The sequence below is a fragment of the Scatophagus argus genome, chromosome 21 (assembly GCF_020382885.2).
Source record: "Scatophagus argus isolate fScaArg1 chromosome 21, fScaArg1.pri, whole genome shotgun sequence".
NCBI classification, from domain to species: Eukaryota; Metazoa; Chordata; class Actinopteri; family Scatophagidae; genus Scatophagus; species Scatophagus argus.
The window spans coordinates 3,114,298-3,141,937 of NC_058513.1; the positions used below are offsets into that span (position 1 = coordinate 3,114,298).

Sequence of the window (27,640 nt, forward strand, 5' to 3'; positions counted from 1 at the left end):
ATGGCTGATGGGGCTCTGCTTGTATGAGGATGTGTACATATCTGTGTGTGTGTGTGTGTATATGTAGATATGTGAAGGCCTGAGTGGATCTTTGAGTTAATCCAAGTGTCTGTCTTTACCAAACAGAGTCTCTGTTTTTAGTCGACTGGTTAACATGTGGCCACTGTCTCTTGTATTGATTCAGTGTTTAGATAGACATAACTGATAATAAGGCTGAACTTAGAATCAAATAGATCAGAACCATAGACCTGAAAGTAATGCAGACCAACCACAGGAATTTGTGATGGTAAGCGTTAGTTCAAAAGCTACACCACCATCATATCCACCTGTTGATCCTGGAAACTGTCCTGTACAGGGCTGTAGCTGGTAACCGTGGTAACATGTATGTGCATTAGAACATGAGTACAATTAATTTCCCTTATCAATCAGAAAGTGAAACACGAGACAAACTGAACTACACTTTGGCTATCAAAGTGACTGAAACTACCAGTAAGAATTTGTGTAGGATTTAGCACATTTATTGGATGACATATCCTAGTTATGTTATAGTTCTACACTTAATTAATTTGTGTTATTTAAATAGATATTGTATGCAACACGGGCAACAGGGTGTAAAAGTTCATTCTTGACTTCAGAAATGCGATTTTGACAAAATAAACCTAATTCAGTTTCAACTGGAGCTTTCAACCACTTCTAATAGTCTTCATCAACAGATGGACACTACAATGTCAGAGATTTCTCACTTTGATAAAGACTGTCCGAAAAAGATAGTGAGTGAAACTTGCGTTGGGTGTCAAACATTGGTAACTAATGGTACACCCAAATCCCAAACATAAAGAATACAGTAGGCACAAAAAGAAAAATAGTGCTACTTAGCTCAGTTCATAGCTTTTTGATGATGGTTCCTTTTTAATATAAATATCCTAATTTATATGTTACTTTGCACAGTGAATGTTTGCGTTCAGGTTTAATTAAAATTGCGAGGAATAATGTATCGCACATAAATTAACTCATACCACTTTGACGTTGCAACGGGAATCACTACCAGTTTCTCAGATTCCAGCATCATTTCTCTGCAGTCGAGCACACTGTGGAGTTGACTCCAACCTTCTTTCCTGCCATTTATTGTCCGTCGTCTCCCCCTCGTCTGCCCCGCGTCTTCTCGGCTCGTGTGGAGCCTGCGAGTCGTTCAGCCTGTGATCATGGCACTGGTCCACGACTCAGCGGACAGGCAGCCAATGACATCATACTTCACTGTGAATATGTGTGTGTCTGGGAGGGCGGGGGGGGGAGACAGAACATGACACCTCCGGTCAATGTGACACTATCTGTCTCACCCACCCAAGTTCGTGTTCTGAGTCAGATCTAATTGTGGTTATGAGTGTGTGTAGTACTACTAATCCAACAATCTGTGGCTTTTATCTGCAAGATCTTTCTGTTTTCTTCTTTGTTATGATCTCAGTGAAGTAGCAGTAATGAAGGGATACACATCCTAGAAATTCATCCATACATTCAAACATTAAAAACAAATATTCTGTGCTTGTCATTTGAAGCATTTCGTTCTGTACCAGAGCATGTAATGTATACTGAGGCAATAAACAAACAAGCCAACCCTCTCATCTCTAATCTCTGTGACATTTAGAATCATTTGTAAAAGAACTACTGTCATTTCAGCAGAGTAAATCCATAGACTGTGGACACTGTGACCGTACACGAGGTGATTATAACAGGATACTGAGCATTTTGTGTCTCAAAGCTGTCTGTGCTGCAATGAAATAAAGCTCAGCTGAGCTCAAAGAAATGTCTTTGGATCTCATACAGGAGATGTCATGAGTTCAGATTCAGTTCTTGCTTGTGGCAGCTTGTTTCCTGTGAAAGAAAATGTTTATGGCACCAAAGCAAAATGATTTTTGCTTTAATCTTGAATGTAAAAGTTGGTTCTCAAACTTGGAAACAGCTCTTTGACAAAGAAAAAATTAGATCAAGACCCTCTAACTTTCAGTGCAGTGAACAAGTGCTGAAATCTGAAATGCTTAGTTACTTAGGAGTTAAAGTTATGTTATATACATATACATGTCACAATTAAAATCAGATTAGAAATTGAGATAGTTCATTAACAAGTGGTCATATACAGTAGGAGGTTGTATATGATAGTAACAATATATATCCATACTTGAGTGACATTGTGACAGACCGTTGTCAGTGACAACTGAACAAGCTCAATCAATTATGAAAGATCTGAAAATGTGATTGAAAGCTCTAGAAGAATTCAGAAACTGGACCTTGAGTCTGTTTTGCTTCAGTTCTATTTGTCTTTTCCATTTAGCCCCTTGACCTCAGTGTAGACTGGCCACTTCAATGGGAACCCAGGCTGCCTCCGGGGCATGAAAATTGCCATAACCAATGAAGTAAAGGCAATAGTTTTCCACAGTTCACAATCCTGTTAGTTGAGTCAACAGCATCGGCTTCACTTTATCCTATTACCCTCAATCATGACAGTTCTACAGTTTTCCAAACCCATGGAGTCTGGAAAGGTGTGTTGGGGTTAACACACACACACACACAGACCACAGAGTTAGAAAAAAAAAGACAGCAAGAAACACACACATATACACACATAGCCCCTTACAAAACCCTGGAACAACATTGGATCATGACCCACTGAGCGTCCCTGGGGTGTTAAAAGCATGCAGAACCATGGAGTTGTTGGTGCCCCTTTGTTGTTTCAGCTTTCAGAATCGGGCAAAGAAGAAAGAAAGGTTTGTCTGACCAAATTACCTATCACGGGAAAAATAATAAGAAAGGCAACGTACCGAATCAACGGCTTGGTGTGACGATAGTGTAATTTCTTACTGACAAGTCGCATAAGTCAGGCCTCTCAACATCCCACAGAGTGGAGATAGCACATGTAGCCAAGTGTTTGGTTTGAACGTGGAATGGCAGAAAATGTCACCCCTGATGAATGCTCCGTGGTGCTGATAAGACGAGCTCCCCTCTGAGCGAGTGTGCAAACACATAGGACACACGTGCACACATGGGCAGATAAACACACATGCACACACACAGACGTAGTCCTATAAATAAGTCTTCGGTCCTGTGGGGTCAAGTGGAGTCCAGCCCAGCAGATACCAGCTCTGTACCCAGGGATCAGTCTGTGGCCCGTGGCAACCCCTGCGTCTGCTCTCTGTCTGTCAACCGCCTCAAACGCTGTATCCAGATCAGTTTTCATAGTGGTGGAACCTCAGTAAAATTGTTTTTTATGCAAGAACACAAATCCGATCCAGTATCAGTGTCTGGAGAGGCATGTTTTACTCTGTCAAATAGACGTCACTTGGGGAAGGAGGGGTTGTGAGGTTGTGGGTTGCGGGGAGGACAGGCTGGATGGGGTGGGGTCATACCAACAAAAACATGGTTTCGGTCAGTCCTCATTGAGAGAAAGAATGTGCTGGCTGACAGGCCCTTTCAGCCAGGCCATTTGGAAGTGCTGGACCAGCTCAGGAAATCCAGATAGCTAAATATTTGCATCATTCAGTCTGTTCTTTACATTTTCTATTAGTTGTGTAGTGATGCAATGGCGGGCCTACATCACTGGGGCTGTGACTCACTGTTAATGTCAAGTGATGGAAATGTGGATCCAGTGTTCCATTCTTAAATAGTTGAACCCTAAGTCAGTTTTGTTCAGTTCTCACTTCCTTTGTTTACAGTCACATGGACAAGTCACTACATATATGTTATTTTCATGGTGAGATATTTTGTTTATAGATGCCGTCAATCGCACTGTAGATGTTCTATGACAGTCTTGATGCAAGCTGAAATAGTGTTTTGCCTTTATGTCCACATGTTGTCATTACACAGGAACTATACACTGATAAGCCATAACGTTATGAAAACTGACAGATGAAGTGAATAACATTGGCACAATGGCACCTGGCAGTGGTGTGTTACATTAGACAGTGAATATTTTGTCATTGAAGTTGATGTGTTGCAAGCAGAAAAAAATGGGCAAGCACAAGGATTTGAGTGAATGGTCTTCAGTGATCAGGACCTGCCACAAGTGGGCCAAGGAAGGAAAACTGGTCAACATGTGACAGGGTTCGGCTGCCCAGTGTTGTAGAGTCCAACAGAAGACCTACTGAAGCTCAAATTGCTGAAAAAGTTAATGCTGGTTTTGACAGAAAGGTGTCAGTACACACAGTGCATTGCAGTTTGGACCACAGGGCAATGGAAGAACATGGCCTAGTCTGATGAATCGCGTGTTTATTTCGTGACAAATCACAACAACAGTTGTCTCATGACACACGAGACCAAACTCTTTAATTTGATATTTACAGAGACCCAAATGCATGGGAGATCTAAACAGGTAGGGTAACCTTTGGCAGTGAGTTGGCCATAGGTTACATGAGAGCTCTGTTTTTGTAGTGTACATCTCTGTATCAGCAATTAACACATCCTGTTGGCACTGCAGTGGTGGAAAGTTACTCCACTGTATTAGTTTGACAGCTGTAATTACTAGTTACTTTTATGTGCAAAACAGACCGTATGAGTGCCTGAATCACTGGGTTCTGCAAAAATAAAGACATACTGATTCACTGTTGCACTGGTTCAAATGAGGCAGCCCTGTTATACTACACATTGACATGGATGATAATCTCTCTACCAGTCACACAGCAAAACCAGACTTGGCATTTTTTTTTTTTAGAAAAAGTTAAATCGGCACTACTTGCCCTGGAATTATTTCAACTAATATTGAGTTGTTTTTTGTCAATTTCACTAATTTTTACTTAAATGGTTTCTCTTTGTAAGTCTGTCAAGCATCATGAAAGACTTTTTGCTTGGAATGGATGGTTGTTCCCCTTGATGTGCCTTTCATCTGCCTTTTAGTCACGGACACACACATTAACAACAACAAAGTAGACTTTGGGTTATTAAATTTCTGATAGTGAAGTTTCGAGAATACCTCATAAAGCCGGTCCATAGCCCTTGGTAATAGGCAGGAGTTAGAGTTAAGCTGTGGTGATGCAGGCCCGACTCTGCACTGAAGCCTCACAGACACACAGCCACCCTCCCCCGGCCTCCAGCCCTTGCTGCTGTGGCCACCTGCCAGGGTCTGCAGACTACAGCGAAGGCAAAGTCAATTGCTGAAATCTAAACAACCACAAAAACACAAAACATCATCTCCCTCTGTGTTTTTGGTTTTTAAAAGATGTGGAGACAGTCTATCTCCCTTGTGCTCTTATGTTTTGGGATTCCATTCAGATTGGTTGCAGCGTCGCTGTCTCTCAAATACAATGACATTTCCACCCCGGCGGCAGACGTGCGCCGCTCAGACCCACGGGTTTGTAGTGGCTCGGGGAGAGAGAGGAGACTGAAGGTGACCAAGCTTTAGACAAGATAAAGATGGAGGTTGAATACAAAGGGAGGGGGGGTGTAAGTGGAGACAGGAGGGGAGACTGCTGGCCCGGGCTCGTCTTTCTGTCACTTCTGGTTTGGACTGGGCTCGCTCCCCAAGGAACTTCTTTATTATAACCACAGCTCAGAGGCAGAGGGGAAGCGCTGAACCTGACTCCACGTCTGGCTTCATTCTTGTCTCATTCTCGTTTTCCCACCCTCCTTCACCTCCTCTTCTTCTCTCACAGTATATTTCTGGCTCCTCCAACCTCGTTCCTACACCGTGTCCTCTTTCCCTCTCTCTGCCCTCTTATATTCTTTACATTTCACTGACTTTGTTTGCGTTCCATGATCTCTGATTTTCTCTCTCGTCTTTTTTTGTTTTTAGCCAGCCGGCTTGTGTCGTGAGAAACTCCTCAGTGTTCTGATAAGACTGATTGGGAACTGATAAAGGACTGAATCGCTCTCAAGTCTGTCTGTTGACAAATCCAAACTTCCATCATCTAACCTCGTGTCACCCCATTGACTTCCTAATTTTTTTTTACAGTGGAGCTAAATGATAGATGATAGCTTACAAAAGCACAGCTTCAAGTTCACTTTAACACTGATGCAAAATACATCAAGGAAACAGACTGCATGATGAAGTGCATTTTTCAGACATAGTCAAATGACAGTTGGCTGTTTACTAAGGCTTTGCCCTACTTAGTTACAGTTCTCAAGCTTTCCTTTCTGCCAGTTTACAACAATAATGGTGAAATATTTATTGTTGACATTAATGAGCAATTAATATTTGAAACTGAGTGCTGCGTCATTTCAGACAGAGGTAGATAAAAGCAGGTTTCTGAAACTGTTTTTATTCATTGTAGCTGGCAAGCTAATTAAGCTAACACTGGCTCATGAGTTAGCTGACATTGTTTTAAAACCTTGTAAAAAGGGTTCTTACATATGCTACAAAGGTGATATCATCCTAAAAGACTGAGAGGCGTGTCTCGGACAACAACTTGGACATGAAAACAAAGAAACAATGTTGTTCTTTTATTACAATCTAGTTAGCTAACGATGTGCTCCTTTGGTCACTGTTGTGAATTTGGCCCCTCTGGTACAAGACTGTAATGCCTCTTTGTCCAGCATTGTGATTGGTTAATTAAATGTCAGTGTTTACCTGAGAGCCAGCCAGCACAGGGATGGTGAGCAGAGGAGAGGCTGCTATCTGAGACAGGGGAGCGAGACAGCACTCAGACTGACAGGACACAGCTGCTGCCAGGGCCACAGAGGCCACTATGGCTGCCCCTTTTACAAACATGCACACACACACACACGCAGACACACACACCAACAGTGCCCTCCAGGACCCCCCACCCATATCCTGTGCACTCCTGACCTGACAAACACATCTCTTGCCATCAAACAAACTCTTTACCAGCCCTCTATCAACCCTCTATCACCCATCCTCCTCCAATGAAATGCCCTTACCTCATCTCACCCTGACCACACACATTAACCTTGCTAGTAGCTCTCCACTCCAATCTTTTCTTCTAACACTTTACTTTACACCATCTCCTCAAATCCTCCCCCCTGTGGATGGCCCTATTAAAATGTTTAAGTCTGGTGATCAAAACCTGATATACCTACTTCCACTATACCATATATCTCTATTTTTGTCTAGAAACTATTAAAAACCCATATCTTGAGTAACCAGGTCATGATTTTATAGTTATAGATATAGAGTTTATAAAATGCATTTTGACACTTTGAGCACAAGTGGCGTGTCATCTAGTTCAATTATATTAGAGAGAAGGCAGACATCTCTACAAATGATGTCACCAGGAAATGGCAAATAGGGGTGAACTGCCCCTTTAACAGTGTAAACAGTCAACCAAATAATCAAAAACCAACTGCCACTAGGGCTTTGGGCCATCTGGTGCCCTGTGGTAGTTGCCCATTTGAAATCTGTCCCTCAATGATGGGAGCAGGTAGGAAGACAGATGAGACGAAGGAAAAAAAAACCTTCAAGTCTCTTCTGATTTCCTGCAGTAAAACAGCTGAGTAGCAGCTCTACATGGTGTCCAGCACATGTTCCATTCATACTACATCTGACATGTGCATTCCGGTACACTTCCTCCTGTGACACTCTCTCAGTCAAATGGTTGAGGGACTGCTGGATTCCTCAGATGGCATATGAGCTGAGATATTTAAAGCATTTTAAATACGTGTCTGTTCCTATCAGCAGCTGGGGTGGTGTGTGTGTGTGTGTGTGTGTGTGTGTGGGCTTAATCACACTGATTCGTCATTTATCGGAACTGATGTGACGACGATCTTGTTAAAAATAAGATTCCAGAGACGTCGCATGAGATAAGTGTTTGTAATTCCCTCACTGAATTTGGAAATCATTTTTATAATATTTTGGGCATTTCAACTAGTCACATCTGCTTTATCTAAAACACAAGAAATCACACAAAACACTAACAGTCATTTTTCATCTAGATGTCCGCGCTGTCGGCCAATAAACACGTTATGCTCAGTTGTTGCAGCATGGAATGTGTGTTTTTAACATGTGAAGGCATATGACTGATACTGAGACGGACCATGACACCCTGCTGCACGCTTGTTGTATATAATGTACAAAACGCATACTCGAATCCGTCTCATTGGTATATGAGTGTGACCCCCTTCTCTGTCTTTCTCTTTTTATCGCGCACACTCACACACACGTGCAGCTCCAGACAGTTCAGATGAGACTTGTCACGTCCGTTGACATAGGGCCCAATTAAAAGGGAGGATTAAGCCAGGGCTGGGTGACCTCTTCAGGAATCTCTCGGAGACACTGTGTGTACACTGTCAAACCCTTTGACAGACCTTCCCTTTAAGCACTTTCACCTGCTAATTAAGACGCAGGACTGCAGTGTGTGTGTGTGTGCATGCATGTACATCTGTGTAATTTGTTCGTGTGTGTTCATTCACCACACATACAAGACAAATGTAGCCGTGAATGTCCCGCAAAAGATTTGCAGCCTGAGAAGCTTCTATGTAAATATTTGACTTGAGAATTGTATGGGTTTTTGGAGTTCACCCCAGCACACTTCAGCCCATGGGTTACGGCAAAGAGATAGGCCGTGTCATTTATTACGTTAAATCAATATATATTTTGGGGTGTGCATCTCACTGCAGTGTGTGGAGGCTCCTCAGCAACAAAAGCCAAGCAGTGTTTATGGTGTGAAGAGATTAAAATGGATAGCAGCGAGGCAGAAGCAGTGAGCTGTTGCTGGACAAAGCTCTCAATGACTGATTAGTGCTGTGTCACTGCAGGTTTTTACACAATGTAGAGAAAAGACCTGCAGTAATCACACACTTCTTTTTGGTATTCTTTTTATTTACAGTAGCTAAACTGTGAAGTGGCAAGGTAGGAAATTGGTGGATATTTTAAGGGAATAATAACTTTGGAACAAAGTCTAGCCGGAGATGGGGATGAATGGGATAAAAGAGAGAGAAAATAAAGAAAAAACTGTGAATAGAAAAAGTTATAAAAGGAAAGCATTGAGATCAAGTGGAGGGAAGAATGACATGAGGGCAGAGAAGGAGCACTGGAAAAATTCCACTCTGTGATTTAGCAAAATATAAAACAGAGAGAAATGCTAGCCTTAAACAAAAGAAATCTGCCAGTGGGGAAAACAAAAAATGATTTGATTGGATTTGTTGAAACTAGCACTAGGCCACTATGAAACACTATCTGACATCAAAACTAATGAAACCTCAGACATTCATGAGAAAGGCTGTCAAAATTAAAGATGAACTGAAATCAGTTATTTAACACAAATTCTCGTGCCTTTTCATGCCTGATACTGAGGGGAGTTGTAAGACACTCAAACTCACACCAACACTATCTTCTTTTAAGAATTTTTTAGTAAAATGCAGCAATATTGACTGTAAATCCAACTTGAGCTTTAATCTAAATGCATTCTTTTCTTATTTAGTACCATGTAGATTTTAGAATTCTAGACTATATCAAAAGATTGCCACGTATTAAGACAAATTTCAAAATAAGCAAATAAATATTAAATCTAGCTTTCTTTCCAAGGAATAAGACAACATGTTGAGAAATATGCAATTTTTTTCCAGCAGAAAGTCAGATAAGTTTCCTTCAGAAACATTTAGTGTAACCCTGAAAATGACATGATATGCATGCTTTATTTTTCTAATCTTTCCTTTTTAATACTTTCACTTTCAAACTGCATCCCTAACAAGTGCTTGTCATGTTAGGAATGACATGGCAACCAGAGGTAGCTTGTGAGTGCTGCAGGAATCCTGCTCTGTCAACAGCGATAGTGCTGTTCGCTCAAGTTAGCTATTTCTGTGAACGACTCAGCAGTTTAATATTGAAGTGAGGTGGTAAGCCGGAACTCAAAGAAGTGCTGTTTGGCTGCAGAGGAGGTGTGAAGATCTTCAACTCCATTTGGCCATTCTGTGCTCACAGAATGAATGTTAAAGGTTAATGTTAAATTAAGAGATTAATTACAAGTTTGTGGATTTTTCTGTGTGGTGGGCATATGCTGCCTCCCTAAACTGTCCCTCAGTCATAAAAGCTCCTTGAGTAGAAGATTAATATCACTCTCTTGACATGTACCTTGTACTGAGCAAGTGCCAAGAAGACATTAGCCTAGCTTAGCATAAAGACTGGAAGCAGCTGACTAGCCTAGCTAGTTATGACAACCTGCACTGGTAATTAACGTATTGTTTTTGTTCGGTGTGCACAAAAAAAGAAATGTATATATTGTATATGTATATGTATGTATGTATTGTATATTGTATATGTAGATATTTTGGGTTTTAGCGTGACAACAGTGCAGATTTCTAGCTCACAAATATCTATAAGTCAATACCAGTTATCTTGAAATAAGGTTTATAGAAAATATGCAATATTCCTTTTTCTTAATCTTATGACTCTCTTGAATTGGCCTTTGCACAGTCTGTGTAAGGACAGGAACCTGACTGGTCCAGGGACACGTACTGTATTTCACCATTCATCCTCTCCACATTCTCAGCTGTACCCACTGAACCCTTTAATCAGGGTTTAGTGAGACAGTAGCCTTGTGGAACAACAGTCATCACGGACTTTGACACCTGCTGTCCAACATAAACAAGGACACCACATACCCTTTTGGTGTGTTTCTGGTGTGCCAGCTGTCAAGCATTGCATCACATTCTATGTTATGCTCAAATCAAGCCTGGGAATAAACAAATGCAGAGAAAGCCTTGATGTGTCCAGCTGATGTTCTGTGTTGATGGATGTTTATGAGGTACTGCGATGTATAGGACCTGCAGTTGGCCAACGCCGCCCTCTGAGGAGAGCGGGCACAGAACCAGTTCTGACAAATGTTCTTCTTGTATTGGGCTGCAGGAAGGGATGCTTTGTTGAATACAGACAGGAGAATCTACTACCACACTGCAGATAAGATAAACCTCCTGCTTCTCAGCTGATGGGTAACTGAATGACTACACTCAGCTGATCACCTTATGAAGTCTACATCAATAAGTCAAAGTGTAAAAAGACCACATCCTACTTACAGGTGTTTACACAGGATGATGTTTGCATCCACAGGACAGCTTTCACCAAGGATGTAGTCATTCTTATAAATGAGCATCCACCAATAGAAGCAAAACTCAAAGCATTAATTTATTCAATTTTTCTCCCATAAAGAGCCCTCTGTATACTTTATTGTTTTATGCATCACTTTGATTACTTTAAAGGCTTGTTGCATTCGATGAAAGCTTGGATTTCATTGTTTAAAAAAACAATAATTCTCTCTCAGTGTCAATATCCTTTTTTGGCTTGACATACTGTTAATAGACTTCTTTTGCCAAATGATATAGAGAAGAAAAACAGTAGATAAAGGAGAAAAAAAATGCAAATATTTGTTGTATTGCAAAATGAGCGAACATTAATGAAAATAATAACATGTCTTATGCTCTTTATCTTTAAGGTTGTGCATTGGAAAATATTAAATATTGATGCAACGAATCAGTGACATGAGGTGATTTTTTTTGTTTGTTTTTTCTTTAACAAAGTTGAACTAATATTTTAGAGGACAGATGCATGTTACATTGGCAGTAGCATTGGCATTCATTTGGAGTCATGTCCACTTGATGAATGTTAGTTCAGTTATTTGCTGTTTTGGTTTCCCGCAACCCCTGAGAAAAATATCAGGCTTTTTAGCAGCAGGAACTTTGTTGTATGGTGCTAAGTAGGAAATGTACAGTGGTTTATCAGACCCTTTTTTGGGGGTGGGGGAGACAAGACTGGAAACCAGAAAGATGAAAGTTCAAGACTGAATACAAACTGAAAATCATCTTGGTTGCCCCCCAGGTGGTTGGCTCCAGTACAGATAATTAACACCTCCCTCCATGTTAACAGATGGGACATGAGCCAATATAAAAACTCAAAGTGCACATCAAATGAATTTTTTCCAAAGACAGTTTCTGTCAATTTAGGTGGTTCATATCTATCTGATGTATGTTCAAGTATTCATTTATATCATAAGATTGATTTCAATTAGTTATTGGATATTATAAAAAAAATAGGGGGGTTAAATGTCATGATTTACAGCCAGTTGGGTCAAGTGGGTATATGGGTGGGAACTTGATATTGGGGCTCTAGTGACCAAGCAATGCTTCACAGACTCAGGCCCCAAAATGACGTCACTTGTGCCAGATGACAGCGTTCATATCCAGGATGTTTTGGGTTCACTTATGTACAGTGGAAGTAGGTGGGGACATGTTGTACATCTATATATACAGTATGTCAATGGCCTGAACCAAAACATTCAGCCATTGAATGAGCTGAAAGATGATACAATGCTCCAAAGAGCGAAGGGTCACTACAGAATTAACAGTTCTCTGTAGGTTTATTTGTTTCACATAACACATAGTAATTAGATATACTTTACTGTTTGAATGAAACTATTGATTAGTGCAGCTTTAAATGAGGAAATGTGTCCAAAATAAATGAGTGAGAAAACTTTTATGATTTAGATCAGTAAACAAGCCTAAGAATCTGACCAACTGGCGGTTGCCATCTTTCAACATGTTTGCTAATGATTGTCTTATACCCAGCCTATCTCCTAATGTTGTGTGACTAGAGGCTCGGTATCTCTTCTCTTGGTGGAGTTGGCAGAATTTGTCTTTGGCAGAGCCAAATACAAACAAAGAAACAAAAGAATGCTCAGTACAAAGTGTCATCAGCATATGTTAACTGATGTTAACTGTACAAATTACAGGCTGAAAGTTTTTTTCCTCAACTGCCGTCACAAGACACAAAACTTGCTGCCATTCCTGCTTTTCCCACTTTCTTCCTCCTGGCTGTACTGCAGCTCCACTATCAGTGACTGTGTCTCTATCTTGATTTTTCTCTCCCTGTCCAGCTCTGCCTCTCTCCTCTCTAATGATAGTCAGCAGGACTGATAGGCAGATATATTTACACTAGTGGCAAGGGAGGAAGAAGTCATCAGCCAAGCCCTGTTCAGCCTCTGGGCTCTGGCAGGCGGGGCTTAGAGGAAACCCTTGCTGGTTAGCCCCTCCCCGAGCAGGGCATATCTCTGTGTGCTGTCCCTGGCCCGGAGTTCTCAGCTAGATGGGACCAAAGCTTCACTGGCCCCAGACTAACACACTCCCACATCAGCCTCTGGGGGAGAGAGAGCAGAAAAAAAGGAGGCAGGAAGCGAAAGCAGCACAGCGAGTATAGAGCTTCTGCTGGTGCGCACACTGGCTGAGAGACGCAGAAGAAAGCCAGTGTGTGTGGTTAGTTTGTTTTGGTTTTTTTTGTTTTTTTTTCCTGACGCTAGTTTTCTGCTAGAGCTGTTGATGAGGCAGGCTGGGTCAGCTCCATCTCATATCAGTCTGGCGTCCAGAGGTGACCAGGGGGGTCGAAGTGTCTACGGCGTCTCGAGTGTGTATGACTTTACTTTACAACTCTTGAACACTGGAACTGTACTGTAAGCATTATGACTCTTCTGGGCTCTGAACACTCCATACTGATACGAAGCAAGTTTAGATCAGGTAAGCAAAATGATGATTGACAGTGTGACTTCCTTTTACTCGTCTGTGTCTGCTCTGTCAAGTTGATTAGTGAACAGTGTCTGTGTACAGCTGTGTTTATTCTCATGAGTCGTGCAAACAGTTTGTCTGTCAACACTTGGCATTTATAGGCGATCCTGTGTACATTATGTCACTCATCTGTCTTGACGGATGAGTTGTGTTGACACTCACAATGCGCTTTTCAGTTAATACCAGCAAAGTGACAGGTGTGTGTAATAAACTGTGGCCACGTGATAGTAAGAGGAATACCAGAGGGAGGCCGGCATAAGTCAGAAATCCTCCTGAATGCCGAGCCCAGACGATGTGTCCTGTCACGGTGTGATGGATTTATGGCTGGGCGCATTCTTTGATGTTCATCCGCCTCCTCGTAAAAGCAAGACATGTGAGGGTGATGTCTCGGGCAGGTTAGTGCACTTGCTCCGTGCCAACCTGTTGCTGCTGCTGAGGCAAGCCAGTGAGACGTTCTCACTGTGTGAACGCTGATAGAGGAGAGATAAGACACAGGAGAGGGGTCACAGGTTATCTTAATGTGGCTGAAATGGAAGCTGATGCTGTGCATGTGTGTGTATGTGTGTGTATACCTGGGCATATCAAAGAGGGAGGAAGGTTACAAAGCACAGCGCTGATTTAAACTCCTCTTGATACACAGCAGCTGTTAGGGCTTTGTATTCATCTGTGTCCCTCACATATACACACTCTTTAATTCCATCACTCTCCCTTTCTCCTACACACACAAATGTTCTTAGCCGCTGTCTTTATTGTGAAGATACTTTCTGTGGGGTTGAGCTTGTGTGTGTGTGTGTGTGTGTGTGTGTGTGCGTGCGTTTGTGTGCACCCTATATTACTACACTGTGTGTACTCTGACCAACACTGCCACCTCCCTGAGGAAAATGCAACTGATAATGGCAACAACTGAGGTCTGATCCTGGTCTCTAGTCTGGAAAACTTTGACGTACACAATCGTCTCTGAAAGCAACCCTTCACCCCGTTGTGAATGCACAAACTGCTGGCCAGGCTGGCTTCGGTCCTTACTTGCAGTTTGCCTGCGAGCTGTAATTGCGTACCAGAAATGGCAGGGTAAATGATGCTTTTCCTCTGAGTTGTTTAGAGCAGATCGGCAGGGTGGGAAATGACCCCCTGTGCTCCGGGGAACATGAGAGGGTGGATGGCTGTGTTTAAAAAGCAGCACAAGGTTTTTTTTTTTGTTTTGTTTTTTTTTTTTAACCAAAGTGGCTCAGATTCTGTGCTGCTCTAAACCGTGTGATTAATACGGCACAAATGTAGAGATTCTCTCTTGACTGCCATGAAGGTCGTCTTCCTACAGGTCTGCTTGATGTTCGAGTTAGAGGGATTAATGTGGGGTGATATGAGGTACAACCAACATGACAGGTTGAGTGAATTTATGAGTGCTTGAGTGAAATATTAAGCGTAAGACAAGTAAAACTGCCCGTAATTCTCTCAGTGATAACCACCGATGACAGGGGGAGTCTTAGACGATCAGACAGTCTAAGATTTAGCGTTTTCTTTAAGCTGCAGCAGCTTGAGTTACATTCTGCGCCCCATGAAAAGCAACAGTTTTTGCTTCTTTTGCGGCATGCTTGGAAATATGTTATCGAATCCATGGGAACTGCTGCTGCATGGTTGAAGCTAAAAGGAAAGATAAAGATCTCATTTAAGTGCTCCCTGCAGACTGTCGAATGTTTTCTGTGCCTGTATGTTGCTGACTTGCTCTCACGGTGATTTGATTAACAGCTCAAAGGCCTGTGGCCACGCTCTCAAGCTTTGATGCCATTACATAACAGTATGAAAGAAGCGTCAAACATATGACGGAGGCGTCAAAAGTTACTTCACATTGGCTTACAGTGTTACAAGTTGTCAAGCCCATGTCAGATACCAAATCGTACATCTTTTTCAGAACTTATTGAACATAATGATGCTGGATGTTTTTTTTGACCCGAGTCACTGAGAAAATCCGGCAACTTAATGGAAAAATAATAATAAAAAAATATATTATTATTATTATTGTGTGTATATGTTTGTGTGTGCGTCAACCAACATTCTACCTTTTGTTGTCTAAGTATTGTTAGTTTAGCTGTCAACAATCAAAATTTGAACACAGTATGGTGCAAAATTGACACGAAAATAAAATACATGATGATCTGTGAGGCCTTCGTAAAATTAGATTAATAATTGGAATAAATGACGCTTGGTAGAATTTGTTTGAACTTTTTTTTTTTAACAGTCTGTCAGATATTGATTTTGTGCTTATAAGATTAATTGAACCTTTAATAAATGTTACTCCAGTGATCCTGGCAGGTTCTGTATCTATTATTATTTCTGATAAAACTGACAATAAGTAATAGTGTGAGAGACAAAACCTAGACACCCTTCACTGACAATGAATGGCACTTTGGCAACTGATAAAAAAGCACTTACCTGTGGAATGGGTTGGCTTGTGCGCTCGCGTGAGTTTTCTTTTCGGCATCACCCTACTATCCCATTGTTGACTATAAGTCACTGTCAATGGAGCCGCTCCAGAAACTGTATCTTAATGGTGGACTGTTGGCTCCGCTGCATCTGGCTCTGGCTCACGTTCACAAATCTGCCTTTAACTGTCCAAGTCCATCGGGGTAAAATATGCTGTTTTAAGGTAGATTTTCACTTTATGCAGAGGTATTAGCCTAAAATAAACCTAATACTTCATTTAAGGATACCTGTTTATTAGAAGTTATACAGTCGTGGTCATACATCTGTCGCAAACACATTCCTGCAAGTGCTGAGGGAAAGTTCAGGAGAATTCATGTACTAAGTGCAACCAGTCTCTTTAGCTAAGATGTTGGCGTTTAAGTGTAAAAGTGTGGTGTTATTATTATTGTGAATGTGTGAGGCACCGGGGGACAATAACTCAGAGTATCACTGCACTGGCTTGTGTAATTATCACCACTTCACCAGTGCATGCCAGGCCAAATGACAATTTATTTACGCCATAAATCTGAAAACGTGTAAATGTGGCTGTGGATTTGTATGTCCTTTGTTGTCAAGAAAGCCCAAGTTAAAACAAATGTCTTAATTTTCAAAGTCAGAAGTGAGAGAGGCCGAGTATCGTATGGTTCAGTGGTCTGTGATTACACAACCTGGCTCGGGTCCTCTTTCTATAACATATACTCTCTGCAATCAGGGCAGACAACCCTCTGGTCTCAGGGAAGCTTTTTAAGAGCAGCTTCTATGACAGCTGCTGTGCTGTTTCACACAGAATCATTGATAGCCTCTCAGTGGACAGAGCAGCAGAACAGGCCCTCGAGTTAAAATCAAAGAAACTCTGCAGAATTACCTAACAGTGACAGTTACATCGGATTTGTCACCTTGCCTTTTCTATGAAAGGAAAGAAAAAAAAAACATGTTGTATGCTTAAAAAAATATATATATATAAGGCTGTTATCGGTTGTTTTCAGAGCCGTTCCCTGAGCTAAACTCAAAACCACGGACAGGTACACTCCCTCCTCTTACCACCTTGCCTGTATGAAAATAAGTTGATAGGAACAACACCAGGTCTGTAACGTGAAGGGTTGGGAGTTAGGCTAAATGTTTTAGTCTGACACATAATGTGCTAATGTCAGCTACATTCCATTTGTCACCTTGCTTATTCTTTTGCAGAAGAGACAAACCCTGCCTGTACATGAGTGGATCCTTATTATTGTAGGGGATGACAAGAAACTTCCCTTGTCAGAGGTTGTATCAGTTATGTGTTTTTGTCAGCTTTCAGTCAGTAACTAATGGCTGCGTTTGCTCTCTGTGATGTTGCGAACAGCAGGTCACGACCCCCTCATTGTAAACTAAAGCAGATGTCAGATGAAGGCAGGGGCCTGGTGTTACATAATGGAGGTGCTCTCCAAAGAGTGTGCCATGATGTTGCACCCGAGCTCACGGATAATTAAGTCAGACTGTTGGGTTTGACTTGGCTGAGGGGTTTGAGGAACTTCATAAAATTGCTTAGATGTAGCCAAATCTGCACATATATGAACCTCCTGATGAAGATAATTAACAATAAGGAATGCAAACGGAAAGTGAAAGGAGGAACTTTTCAAAACCGTGTGTGCCACATCCAGGGTCTCACTGAGGGGCCGTTAGATAACAGCGAGGAGGAAAAACACACACAGACAAAGAAAGAAAAAGAAAGCTAAAGGGCCACAGACACAAGCGGACCAACAGACACGGGGGAGGCTCTATGTTTATGACCCTGCACTCCCACCTAGACCACTTTTGCACACACACACATACACACGCGGAGCACGCAGAAACGTGCGCACACGCTGCGGACCACACACTGCCTAGCAGATCTGTTTAAAAGCCAGGAGCTGTGTTTATCATTCCCTACATCCTGCTCACAGAAATATTTGTGAGCAAGCAGTGTTGTTTTTCTGTGTTTTCTGTATGCATATGCATGTATGTGTATATATACACATACATGCATATGCATACGTATTATACATATGCATGTGCGTCTGCTGAATCACCACAGACATCAGCAGCTTGTTCTATGTCTGCCTGTAGGTGAAGTAGAGTTATTTTAAATCCAACTACAGGTTAGAATAACACCATTTTAAGTGGGTTGATTTCTCAGTCTCTTCCTGCTTTTTGTCTGTCCCTTACCTGTCTTTCCACGTCTCTTTCTCACCTTTCCCCTTTTTACTCTTCCCCTCCATCTCTTCCCCTCCTCCTCCCTCCAACTTCAGTCCTACAGTTAAGACTTCAGCAGAGGAGGACACGAGAGCAGCTGGCAGACCAAGGCATCATGCCTCGTGAGTAACACCTTCCACCACTGGGCTGCCGCACATGCAGGCACGCGTGCACGCGCGCACACACACGCACACACACTTCCACTTACATGTTTTTAGACTGTCTTGTGAAGACAGACAATGGGAAAGGGTGAGACACACAATGAGGGAAAGGGTGAAACACCCAATGAACAAGCAAGGGAACAAATCAAGCAACATCATCTTACATAAAACATATTGTTTCACTTACCGATTGTGGTATGTGGCTACCATGTTACTTTAGATAATCCACAACATGCTGGAAACAGTTTTCACTGGAACCTTTACAGAAACAATGTAGTCCCTATAGAAACTGTTCACACTACTTAGTGTAATAGTGCCACAAGCACATTCCCATCCCCCACCTTTATATTGTTGTGGAGGTTGAAGTGTCTGAGATAGATATCTTAAAATCTTGACAAACAAAAGCAAAAATTATTTTCATCATAATGAAAATTAGATTCACATATTGAATAACCAAAGTTTACGAAGACAAGTTCCACCCAGGAGCTTTTAACAGTGTGCCCTTCGCAGTATGCGCTGAGGTTAGCCCAATAAACTGATGGGTGTGTGAGTCAGTCACACTATGGCGAGTGCAAGTGAAACGCCATAGCTAGAAATCAGTTGTTTGCGAGTAATAGAACTTAGCTAGAGTTGGGGATAAGGCCAGGACTAGCGTTTACTAGCACTCTGCTGAAATGAGTGTCCACAACGTTTTATGATGCTGCCTTCTTTTTGTACTCGTAAGTCATTTTTCGAGTTGTTTTCCCACTTCCGAAGCCAGAAGTGACAAATTGAGTGCCACCTGAACCGGGAATTCCATCTTGTCAACTGTACACTGAGTTTGTAAACCAAGATGGCTGCCCAGTGTCCAGTGTAGTAAGCCGTATACACAATACTGTCTTACTGCTCCCTATAGGCATGTGTCTATGGTCTTGTTAGGCGTGAAATATCACGTAATGTGTTGTTTATCTGCTGGTGCTGCTTGTAACCGGTCGATGTTGCTATCACAACAACGGCTGAATAACTTTACAAACAAGCAAATAGAAAGCACTCAGCTTGATTTTTAGCGGATGTGATGTCACTCCAAGTCCAGAGTTCCGGCTTACACGTACAAAGCGAATGCAGCATATGTATCACGCTAATAAAATGTGTCAATATCCGTACTTCTTCATGAGGAATATCCTTACATAGCTAAATGAAGTTTATTTATTCAAGGTTATAAAAAGCTAATGTAACTTACAGAAATAGTTTTATTATTCTTGTGATTAAAACATTAATTCTTGAGCTGTTCTGTAAATAGTTTGCCAATAAATAATACCTACAGAACTGCTGATCCACTCATTAAAATAACAACTTACCTTCCCAGTCCAGGTTTAATTACCCCAAACCACTTATTTAATCTCCACCCATCCTGGGTACAGACACAGATAATTTGGTTGGTTGAACAGATACATGTAATGGTGTACTCCCTCATACCTAACGTGTGTGGTTGTTGTTCTGTGCTGCACATTTGACAGAATCACCCAAATGGGTTTTTTTCCCACTGTGACAAACTTCAAGCATCGAATTGCTATGGACTATGAACTGAAATCACATCATTTAGCCGAGCTTTTTAACCAACAACAGCTGCCTGCTGTGTACTGAAACAACACTCACATCATAAGAGTGAGCCAAAACAGTGCTATTGTGTAAAAACACAATGAGCTGAAAGATGCTAAAAACACTCTGTGGAGCTGAGAAGTCTTTTGTCATTTGTAATGCAGTAAGCTGTTAAATGAAAAGATGAAGAACAGATTTTTTTATCTAAATTAGTATAATGAAAAGCCTAATATTGTGTGATGACAGGTTTGAGGAGCTATATTGATGTAAATGTTCAAACGTCCAAACCAGTGTGGGAAATATGAGAAGTTATTGCCTTTTTCAGTTTGCCCTTAAATTGTAGGTCCCCTTGGCTCAATCAATATTATTTTGAAAATCTTGGATGGCACTTGTGAGAAGCTTCGTTTCTCCAAGCTGCACATGAATCGGATCGTTGATTCTGACATATTGTATTATACGTGAAAAGATATGACTGATTTGTTATTATCTGTTGCGGTTTTTGAAACGAAACATTAAAATCTGATGCCAGCTGCTGCTTGTAAAAGAACAAAAGAAGAAGAGAAAGAAAGAACGATGGAGACGGAGAAGTAGCGTAGCTCAGGAACCAGCCTAAGATTTCACTGATGAACTCTAACCAGAAAGAGGCAACTAACCGGTAATATCAGCTGCTGTCAGCAGTAATTTTTTGGATTTGCAATAGTTGTAGTGGAAACCTGTAGCCTCTTGCCGGTTTGTATACAGTTTTTCTGACTGATTCACTTTCCTCACTGTAAAATACTGTAACCTGAGGTCGATTTCGAAACTCTGCCTTTGAACCAAAGATTAAAGCATTAAAAACCAGCAGAGAGTCAAGATGACAGATGCACTGAAGAGAAGCAGATCCAGACTCCAGAAAGAGATAAATCCACGGGTAGTGACAGTGCAAAGGTGGACATAGAGGAAGCAGGTGGATATATGTGCCCTACAGGCAGAGAGACAGGCAGATAGTGCCTGCAGCCAGCGAGTAGGGCAGACAGGTCGGTGAGTGACCGCCAAGGAATGCTCTCCCGCTGGAAGAGGCCCTCGGCCTCAGAAGAATCGGCGACTGCTGGGCCAGATTTACAGAGACGTTACCTGTTTACAGCACAGCGCCTGCAGAACGCCACATCAAAGCGGAGGCACGCCCAAACACAGCAACACGGAGGCTGATCTGCCATTTGTAAGACGCAGGCTTCATGCTTTTAATGTCACGTAAGACATAGTGATGAGAACAAGTAGACCTGAGTGTACTGAACAAAGTCTTAAATCCTTACGCCTGCCATTAATGGCCTCTCGTGTTCTTTAGGTCATGGCAGAGCTGTTATGTTCGCAGCTATCGCGTTCGACTTCGGCTGCCAGCACACTACCTGCTACAAATGTCAAGCACGGACAAATATTTCTGTTTGCATTTACAACACTTGTGGAAATCAAAGTTTTAAATATTCATCAGAAACCAAAGTTTGTTTAGCATTAGACATTACACAGCAGACAACCACTTTTAAACTAAGATCTTATCAGTTTCTTATAATGCAACACTGCGTCGTCTTGGCAAACTTGGGAGCAGTGAGCGATGCCAGTGCAGCGTGTAGTGTTGTTTTTTTCCTTTGTTCCGGTTACTCGCCTCCAGGAACAACTGGGGGACTGGGACTGCGGGCCAGGGATTTGTTGAATGATATCTCTGGCACCGTTTGCCATTTCACAGAGGCTCCAGCCTCCAGATAAACTGCTGGTAAGTGTGCGGGGGAACGGAATCCAGAGGCCCGGCGAGGCCCTATCAGTTTCTAGGAGTCTGTCACAGATAAGGCAGCAAGGAGAACCGCAATTGGTCAGTGGCGCTGCAAGCACTTTTTTAAAAACGTAGTTTCAATTGGCTGTTTATCTCTTGATTGCAGGCGGTGGCGCAGATGGAAGAGGGTTTCAAAGATTCCTGTTTGTTAGTACACACTTTCTTCCACCCACACACTAAATGCCTTACAGCTCTCCAAAGTGTCTCCCAGCTCTTTATGTTAAAAAGAAGAGAGGGCGTCATAGCATCCTTCTCCTGGGTGCTGCTATACATGTGATCCTTCAGATGCTGGCTGGCTCTGCCTGTCTGTGTTATTCCTGCTGGGGAGATGGACACGGCACAGGGTCTGTGTATATATTACCCAGGGAACATCTGGTGTTTATTAGCCTATTCAAGAGTCCGCCCCAGCCTCTCAGGCCTGACTGGCGTGTGGCCTGCATCGGAGCACACTGTCTGCCTGCTGGCCACAGGTCTGAATACACACACACATACAATCTAATATTTCCTCATAAAGATAATAGGGCTGTAGCTGCAGGTTTACTGTGCTTTTTTTTCCTGCATGTGTTCGTGCACAAAAACTCTTTTAATCCTCCGTGGATGGAAACACAAAGGGAATCATTCCTGCCTAAAACACCATACGTCTTACCTCTTAGTGTAGTGTTTACATTTGACAGATACAGTCATCAGGTATATGCATTGCAGTAGGTTTAAAGTGCGCCGTGTGTTTTAATACTGCTGCAGAATGTTTAAAAGTCTGTAAGCTAGCTTCAGACTCACCGGGTCATGTTACATTATGCCCTTGTGGGCCAGTGCAGCTACGGTGGAACATGTTTTTTAGGCAGTTTGGTTACACAGTTTAAACACTCTTAAAGCTCTCTGTGTCCCCGAGATGTCAAATCAGGTCTTAAATCAGGCCAGTCAGTGGCAGGTGAGGTGGGGGACTCTGTGGGCACTTGTAAACTGATGTTGATGTCATCCTGCCGGTGGATGCCACGTGCTTTACCCACTGTCATCCATCCTCAAAGGCCTGCCTTCCTGCCTATCACGCCTTCTTTTTTCTCTTTCTTTTTCATTTTTCCAACAAGATCTTTCCTTTGCCTGCTTTTGCATCATTCTTTCTACATGAACTTTTACCCACTTAAAGTGCTCTTTTTTTAATCTTTCTTTAATCTCCTCCTTGATCTCTCAGTCTTACAGCAATTTCAGATTGAACTCTTGTCTTTTTCTTTTTAACTCCATTTATACGTCCATAACATCCATCCGTCAGTTTTTTTAATCCAGGTACCCGGTTCTGAGCTTCAAAATGCATCAGTTTATTAATCATTTTTAGATCTGTTTATCCTTTTCCTTAGCCTTCATTTTCTTTCTTATTGCCCATCACAATATTCCTTCTGTACTTTCTTCCATCACTTGATCATCCTTCAGGGACATGCGTCTGCTCTCCTTTCTGTCATCCTCCAAGTCACATAAAGGATTATACAACTTTCATTTAAATGAGTCATTAAGATAAATATTTGCCCTATCTGGAGATTAAAAATGCTTAATTTTGCTCATTAATCTATCACTTAATGTTGATGTTTGAAGTATTAGATTTCAGCTCCATTTTTCATCAGACAGTAATGCTCTACCTGAGTTGTCCGGCACAAAGCACAATATGATTCCTTTTCTTTTGGCACTGTGTCTTGTGTCAGCCCTCAGAAATATCTCAGTAAAATTATATTTGACCAAATAAGTGCTGTTGCTCTTACTTGCTCTCAGATAATCAAACTGATGAGGTGTTCTCTCCTCACTGCCGGGTAATCAGGGCTGTGAGTGCTGTGGATAGACTGTAGGCCAAGCCAGGTTAGCTCTGGCCCTGATTATTTATACTGGATTTAACAGAGAGAGAGATTGTGAAAGGTTGAAAATCTCACCCGCTGCAGCCCTTAAATTACAGCCCCTTCATTTATTTTTCTACTGCTCAAAGTGTCTGGCTGTGCTGGGAGTGGAGCAGCTGGACAGGTATTAGATCGGATCCAAAACAGAAATATTGATTATTGAAAGCTGGAGGAAGTAGAGTCCATGGGGGAATGGACAACTTAATACAGCAGGGTTTATTTAACAAAAACAACAACAATGATCGTAATAATGACACTAATGATGATAATGATGAAATAGAAAAACTGAACTTTTTCTGATCAAAAGTACCGTTTTAGGATTTATCCAAACAAAGTAGATGATGACTGTCTGTGAAAACCATGAGTGACAGCAGTAAAGTACAACAAGTAAAAAAAAAAAAAAAGGCAGAAGAAAGCCAATAAAATAAACTAAAGATGTTCTACTTTGGTTTTGATGCATCATCCACTCTGTGGTCTCACTCATCATCCCGCCCACAACACTATCCCATTGGTTACACGCCATGCGTAATAGCCTATCAACACTGAATAATCTGAATTAAAGCAAAGTAACTAAAGTTAATTGATTACTCTTTATTCTAAATAAAGATTTTCATTGTTACTGCTGTTCCCAATAGCCTGCGTGATTACTGATGATCTGCTCTGACAAAAACAAATTTGTTCATCCCTTGAATACACATTATAATGTAACTGGTATAATTGTACTCAGATACAACCATGAGCAAATGTGCTGTTAATTTTCATTAGTGCAGTATGTACAGACTTGTGTAAGCAGTGTTTCCGTGGTGTGTTGTTGACGGTGTGGTGCTGCTGTGTGTTATGCAGACCCAGCCTCAGACGGCTCCTCTCTGGAGGCCCAGATGAGGCTAAAGCGAGCCCGGCTCGCCGAGGACCTGAATGAGAAGCTGGCTCTCAGGCCGGGGCCCCTGGAGTTGGTCCAAAAGAATATCATTCCTCTAGACTCTGCCGTCACAATGACAGGTATCAGCAGAGTGACACTGAGAGACATGTAGTCTCACACCCCTTTAACACCATCTCAGCACCCTTTGCATCTCAAGCTGCGTGACTCCACCTGTGTGTGTTTGGTGGTAGCATCAGTTTGTTTTAATGGAATGGAGAGCACGTTTACCTCCTGACCGTGTGTGTGTGTGTATATTAACAAACCACTGTTCAAGTCATATATTCAGCAGTACAAAGCACTCTGTTAGAGATTGTAATCTACTCAAACAAGCATGTAGTTTAATGACTACACTGCTGGACTTCAACACAGTCACATCATTTTGTCAAACAAGCAAGCAGAATGTTTATTGTAGATCTTTTATCAACGTGATGTTCCTCCACCACAAAAAGGTCTGGAACAACAGCAGGATGACATTAAGTTTATCCTGAGAACGACTGAAGATACTTCTGATATTTTAGCACCCAGCTGTGCCCCCAAATCCTGAACTTTCTTCCTTTGTAACTGATGTAATGAAACGCTTCACAGGACACGACTTCACGATACCACAGAGTGTAGACTTTGTTACAAACTAAAACCTAAGCTTTCATTGTGACTTTGTTCCAAGTCAGTCTTCATGGATGGTTTCTATTTTGTACACATTGGCTTTATTTGTTGCAGTCCATTAATAAGAACAACTTCAGTGTTACCAGGTTGTCCTTTGAAGCGTTTGGACCCCTTTACTGTTTACTTAGCGTAAAACCCATTTATTAACAACTTGTACTGCATTCTGTCATGTGGTGTCAGAATAATCAGAATAATTCCGACTAGTAAAATTCATGTGCCTCAAATCAGAGCAGCAAGTCGGAAACTCAGTGAAAACTTTTGTACGCGAGTTACCAACTTTGATGTCATATACGCAGAAACAAAAATAAATGTTGGGTTGACTGGTTAGAAACCTACCTGAAGCTTGTAACACAGTGGTTGTAATGTTTAGTTGCTGTCCATGTCAAGTGACTGTGGATTTGTTAGAAAAGTTTGGTTTTTTTTTGGCATAACTGACAACATGTGAGATAAAGCAGTATTTTAGTGGTTTTATGGAATGTACTGGTGCAACTACAAGTCTGGGACAAAATCATTTTGAAGCTTCAAATTCAAATTATTAGCACTGCTGTTGTAACACTACTGTTTAAATGCTTTGAGCAATCAAATATAACACATTTTCTTTGAAGGGTCCATGTTGTTTCAACATCATGACTATAAAGCTCATTGAAGTCAGAAGACAGTCTTCCCAATAACCTCTGACCCAAGGATTATTTGTTAATGGATACCAACATTTCCAACTGCTCATTAATGGTGTATAATTGATCTATAAAGCTTTAGTAAATGGTTTATTAACCATGAATTCACTTTATAAAGGGTGACTAATTAGATAAAGAAGTGCCGATGCAAATAAAACTTTCACTCAGTAGACAAAGCGCTGATAACTTTTCTCTCCCCACATTTACATTCTCCTGGACTCTTTCATGTTGTCTCCTTCTCAATGTGAGTCACATTTCTTAGCAGGAGAATGTATTTATTTGTATTTCTCTCTCAGAGAATGTTATTTACATGTTTTAAGAACATTGTGCTTATTCCAGAAAATCCCTCTAACCCAGGGTGGATCTCCAAAACTGTTGTTGTTGTGGTCCTGAAAAGGCAGAATTTGTTTAAGAAGAGATTGCTTTGGCAGCTGCAGATGTATATTGTGGACTTAAGTGTATGGAGACCATTCATGAGACCTCCACCTCTTCCAGTGTTTGATTTAACGAAATGCACAACACACATGCTTAGACAGTGCATTGATTTAGCGCTGTGCAAAGGATCAAGCCTGAGCTGTCCAACTGCGGCGCTGAGCCCTCGCACTGTTTGTCTTCTAATGCTCAACATGTTACTCACTCTCTCTATATCATTCTTGGCAGTGGAACTAGTGTTTTTTAGACTCTGGCGTTTTAGCGGTTTTATGTTTGCCCCCTTGAGCTCCCAGTAAACATGTTGCGTAAAGGAGACGGCGAGCTGCCGTCAGCTGGTTTACACTACCTCTGAGGGAGGAAGGCAGCACCGTTTATTGAGATGAACGGCAGCTGTATTTGGGTCCAACCTTTTTTCTTTCGAAGTGGCGATGTGTAGTTGGGTTCGCGTGCATCCTTGTGTGTATGCGTGGGCGTACCTGTGTGAATGTTTGTGCCTAGCCTCCTCCCTTCTGCTTTGTATAGCTCCAGCCAGCCACCTACAAAGCTCTGTGACAGGACCAGGCTGTTGCCTTCCCCTCGCCGGCAGCATTAACCCCTCACCTTAAAGCTCTATATCCCCTCGCACAACACTCCCAACGATCGTTTCAACCTTTGCACTGCAATGTCGGAAACTATGTGACCTGCCATAACCAGCCACTTGGAAAGCGGAAGTGTACGCGGCTCGCAGATTTCCTGCAATTCTGCTATGACAATCTAATAGTGACATCAAATTAACTTAAAGACCTATGGAAGCAGCAAGTACTAGACAAGATGTAGCCTGGAGAAAATGCGCTAGGACATATACATATTCACAGATGACCCAATCAGAGCATGTTGGGGTGTGTGTGTGTGTGTCTGAGGAGAGTAAAGGAGTTAAACATGAACAGGTGGGAGGAAATGGCATTTAGGACATTGCTGTGCACTAAGCTGTGTGTGTGTGTGTGTGTGTTTTGCGAGGTCACTGAGTTGCACAGAATGGCTCTGGTGCTGTGATTGAAACCAGGGTCTGTTCCTGCCTGTCACATGTTTGGATACAAAGAGAGAATCTTGTACCTCTGTGCACGCACACACACACACACACACACACACACACCAACCTTTACCACCTCCCTCCCCTGGCTCTGTCCCTTTAGCTCTTAGATAGCTACTCTTAGCTCCTCCAATTAAAGCCGTGTTCACTATCAGGCCAGCCAATCAAGAGCATGGTGGGTGTAAAAGTGGTGGTGTCTGTCTCTCACCCACACAGCGTAACACCTCTGGACTGAGTGTTGTACTAGGTGTCGGTGACAGACAGGCAGTGTGTGAATACCAATGGTCCCAAAGTCAAAATACATTGTGTG

General features: G+C 41.9%; 1 protein-coding gene across 15 annotated transcripts in view; it reads left to right on the plus strand.

Annotated features, from left to right (window-relative positions):
• The window catches only part of myocd (myocardin), a 106,029-nt gene that overhangs the window by 67,273 nt on the left and 11,116 nt on the right, over positions 1 to 27,640 (plus strand). For 9 of the 15 annotated variants that reach the window (XM_046377229.1, XM_046377230.1, XM_046377228.1 and 6 more), the window contains 2 exons: positions 18,210 to 18,275; positions 24,417 to 24,572. The exons of 1 other annotated variant lie outside the window; for it this stretch is intronic. In XM_046377229.1, the coding sequence (XP_046233185.1) occupies positions 18,210 to 18,275; positions 24,417 to 24,572 (222 nt within the window). Of the gene's footprint in view, positions 1 to 12,761; positions 13,438 to 18,209; positions 18,276 to 24,416; positions 24,573 to 27,640 lie in introns of those variants that run through there. 5 more of the 15 variants (XM_046377236.1, XM_046377242.1, XM_046377233.1 and 2 more) reach the window with 4 other exon arrangements.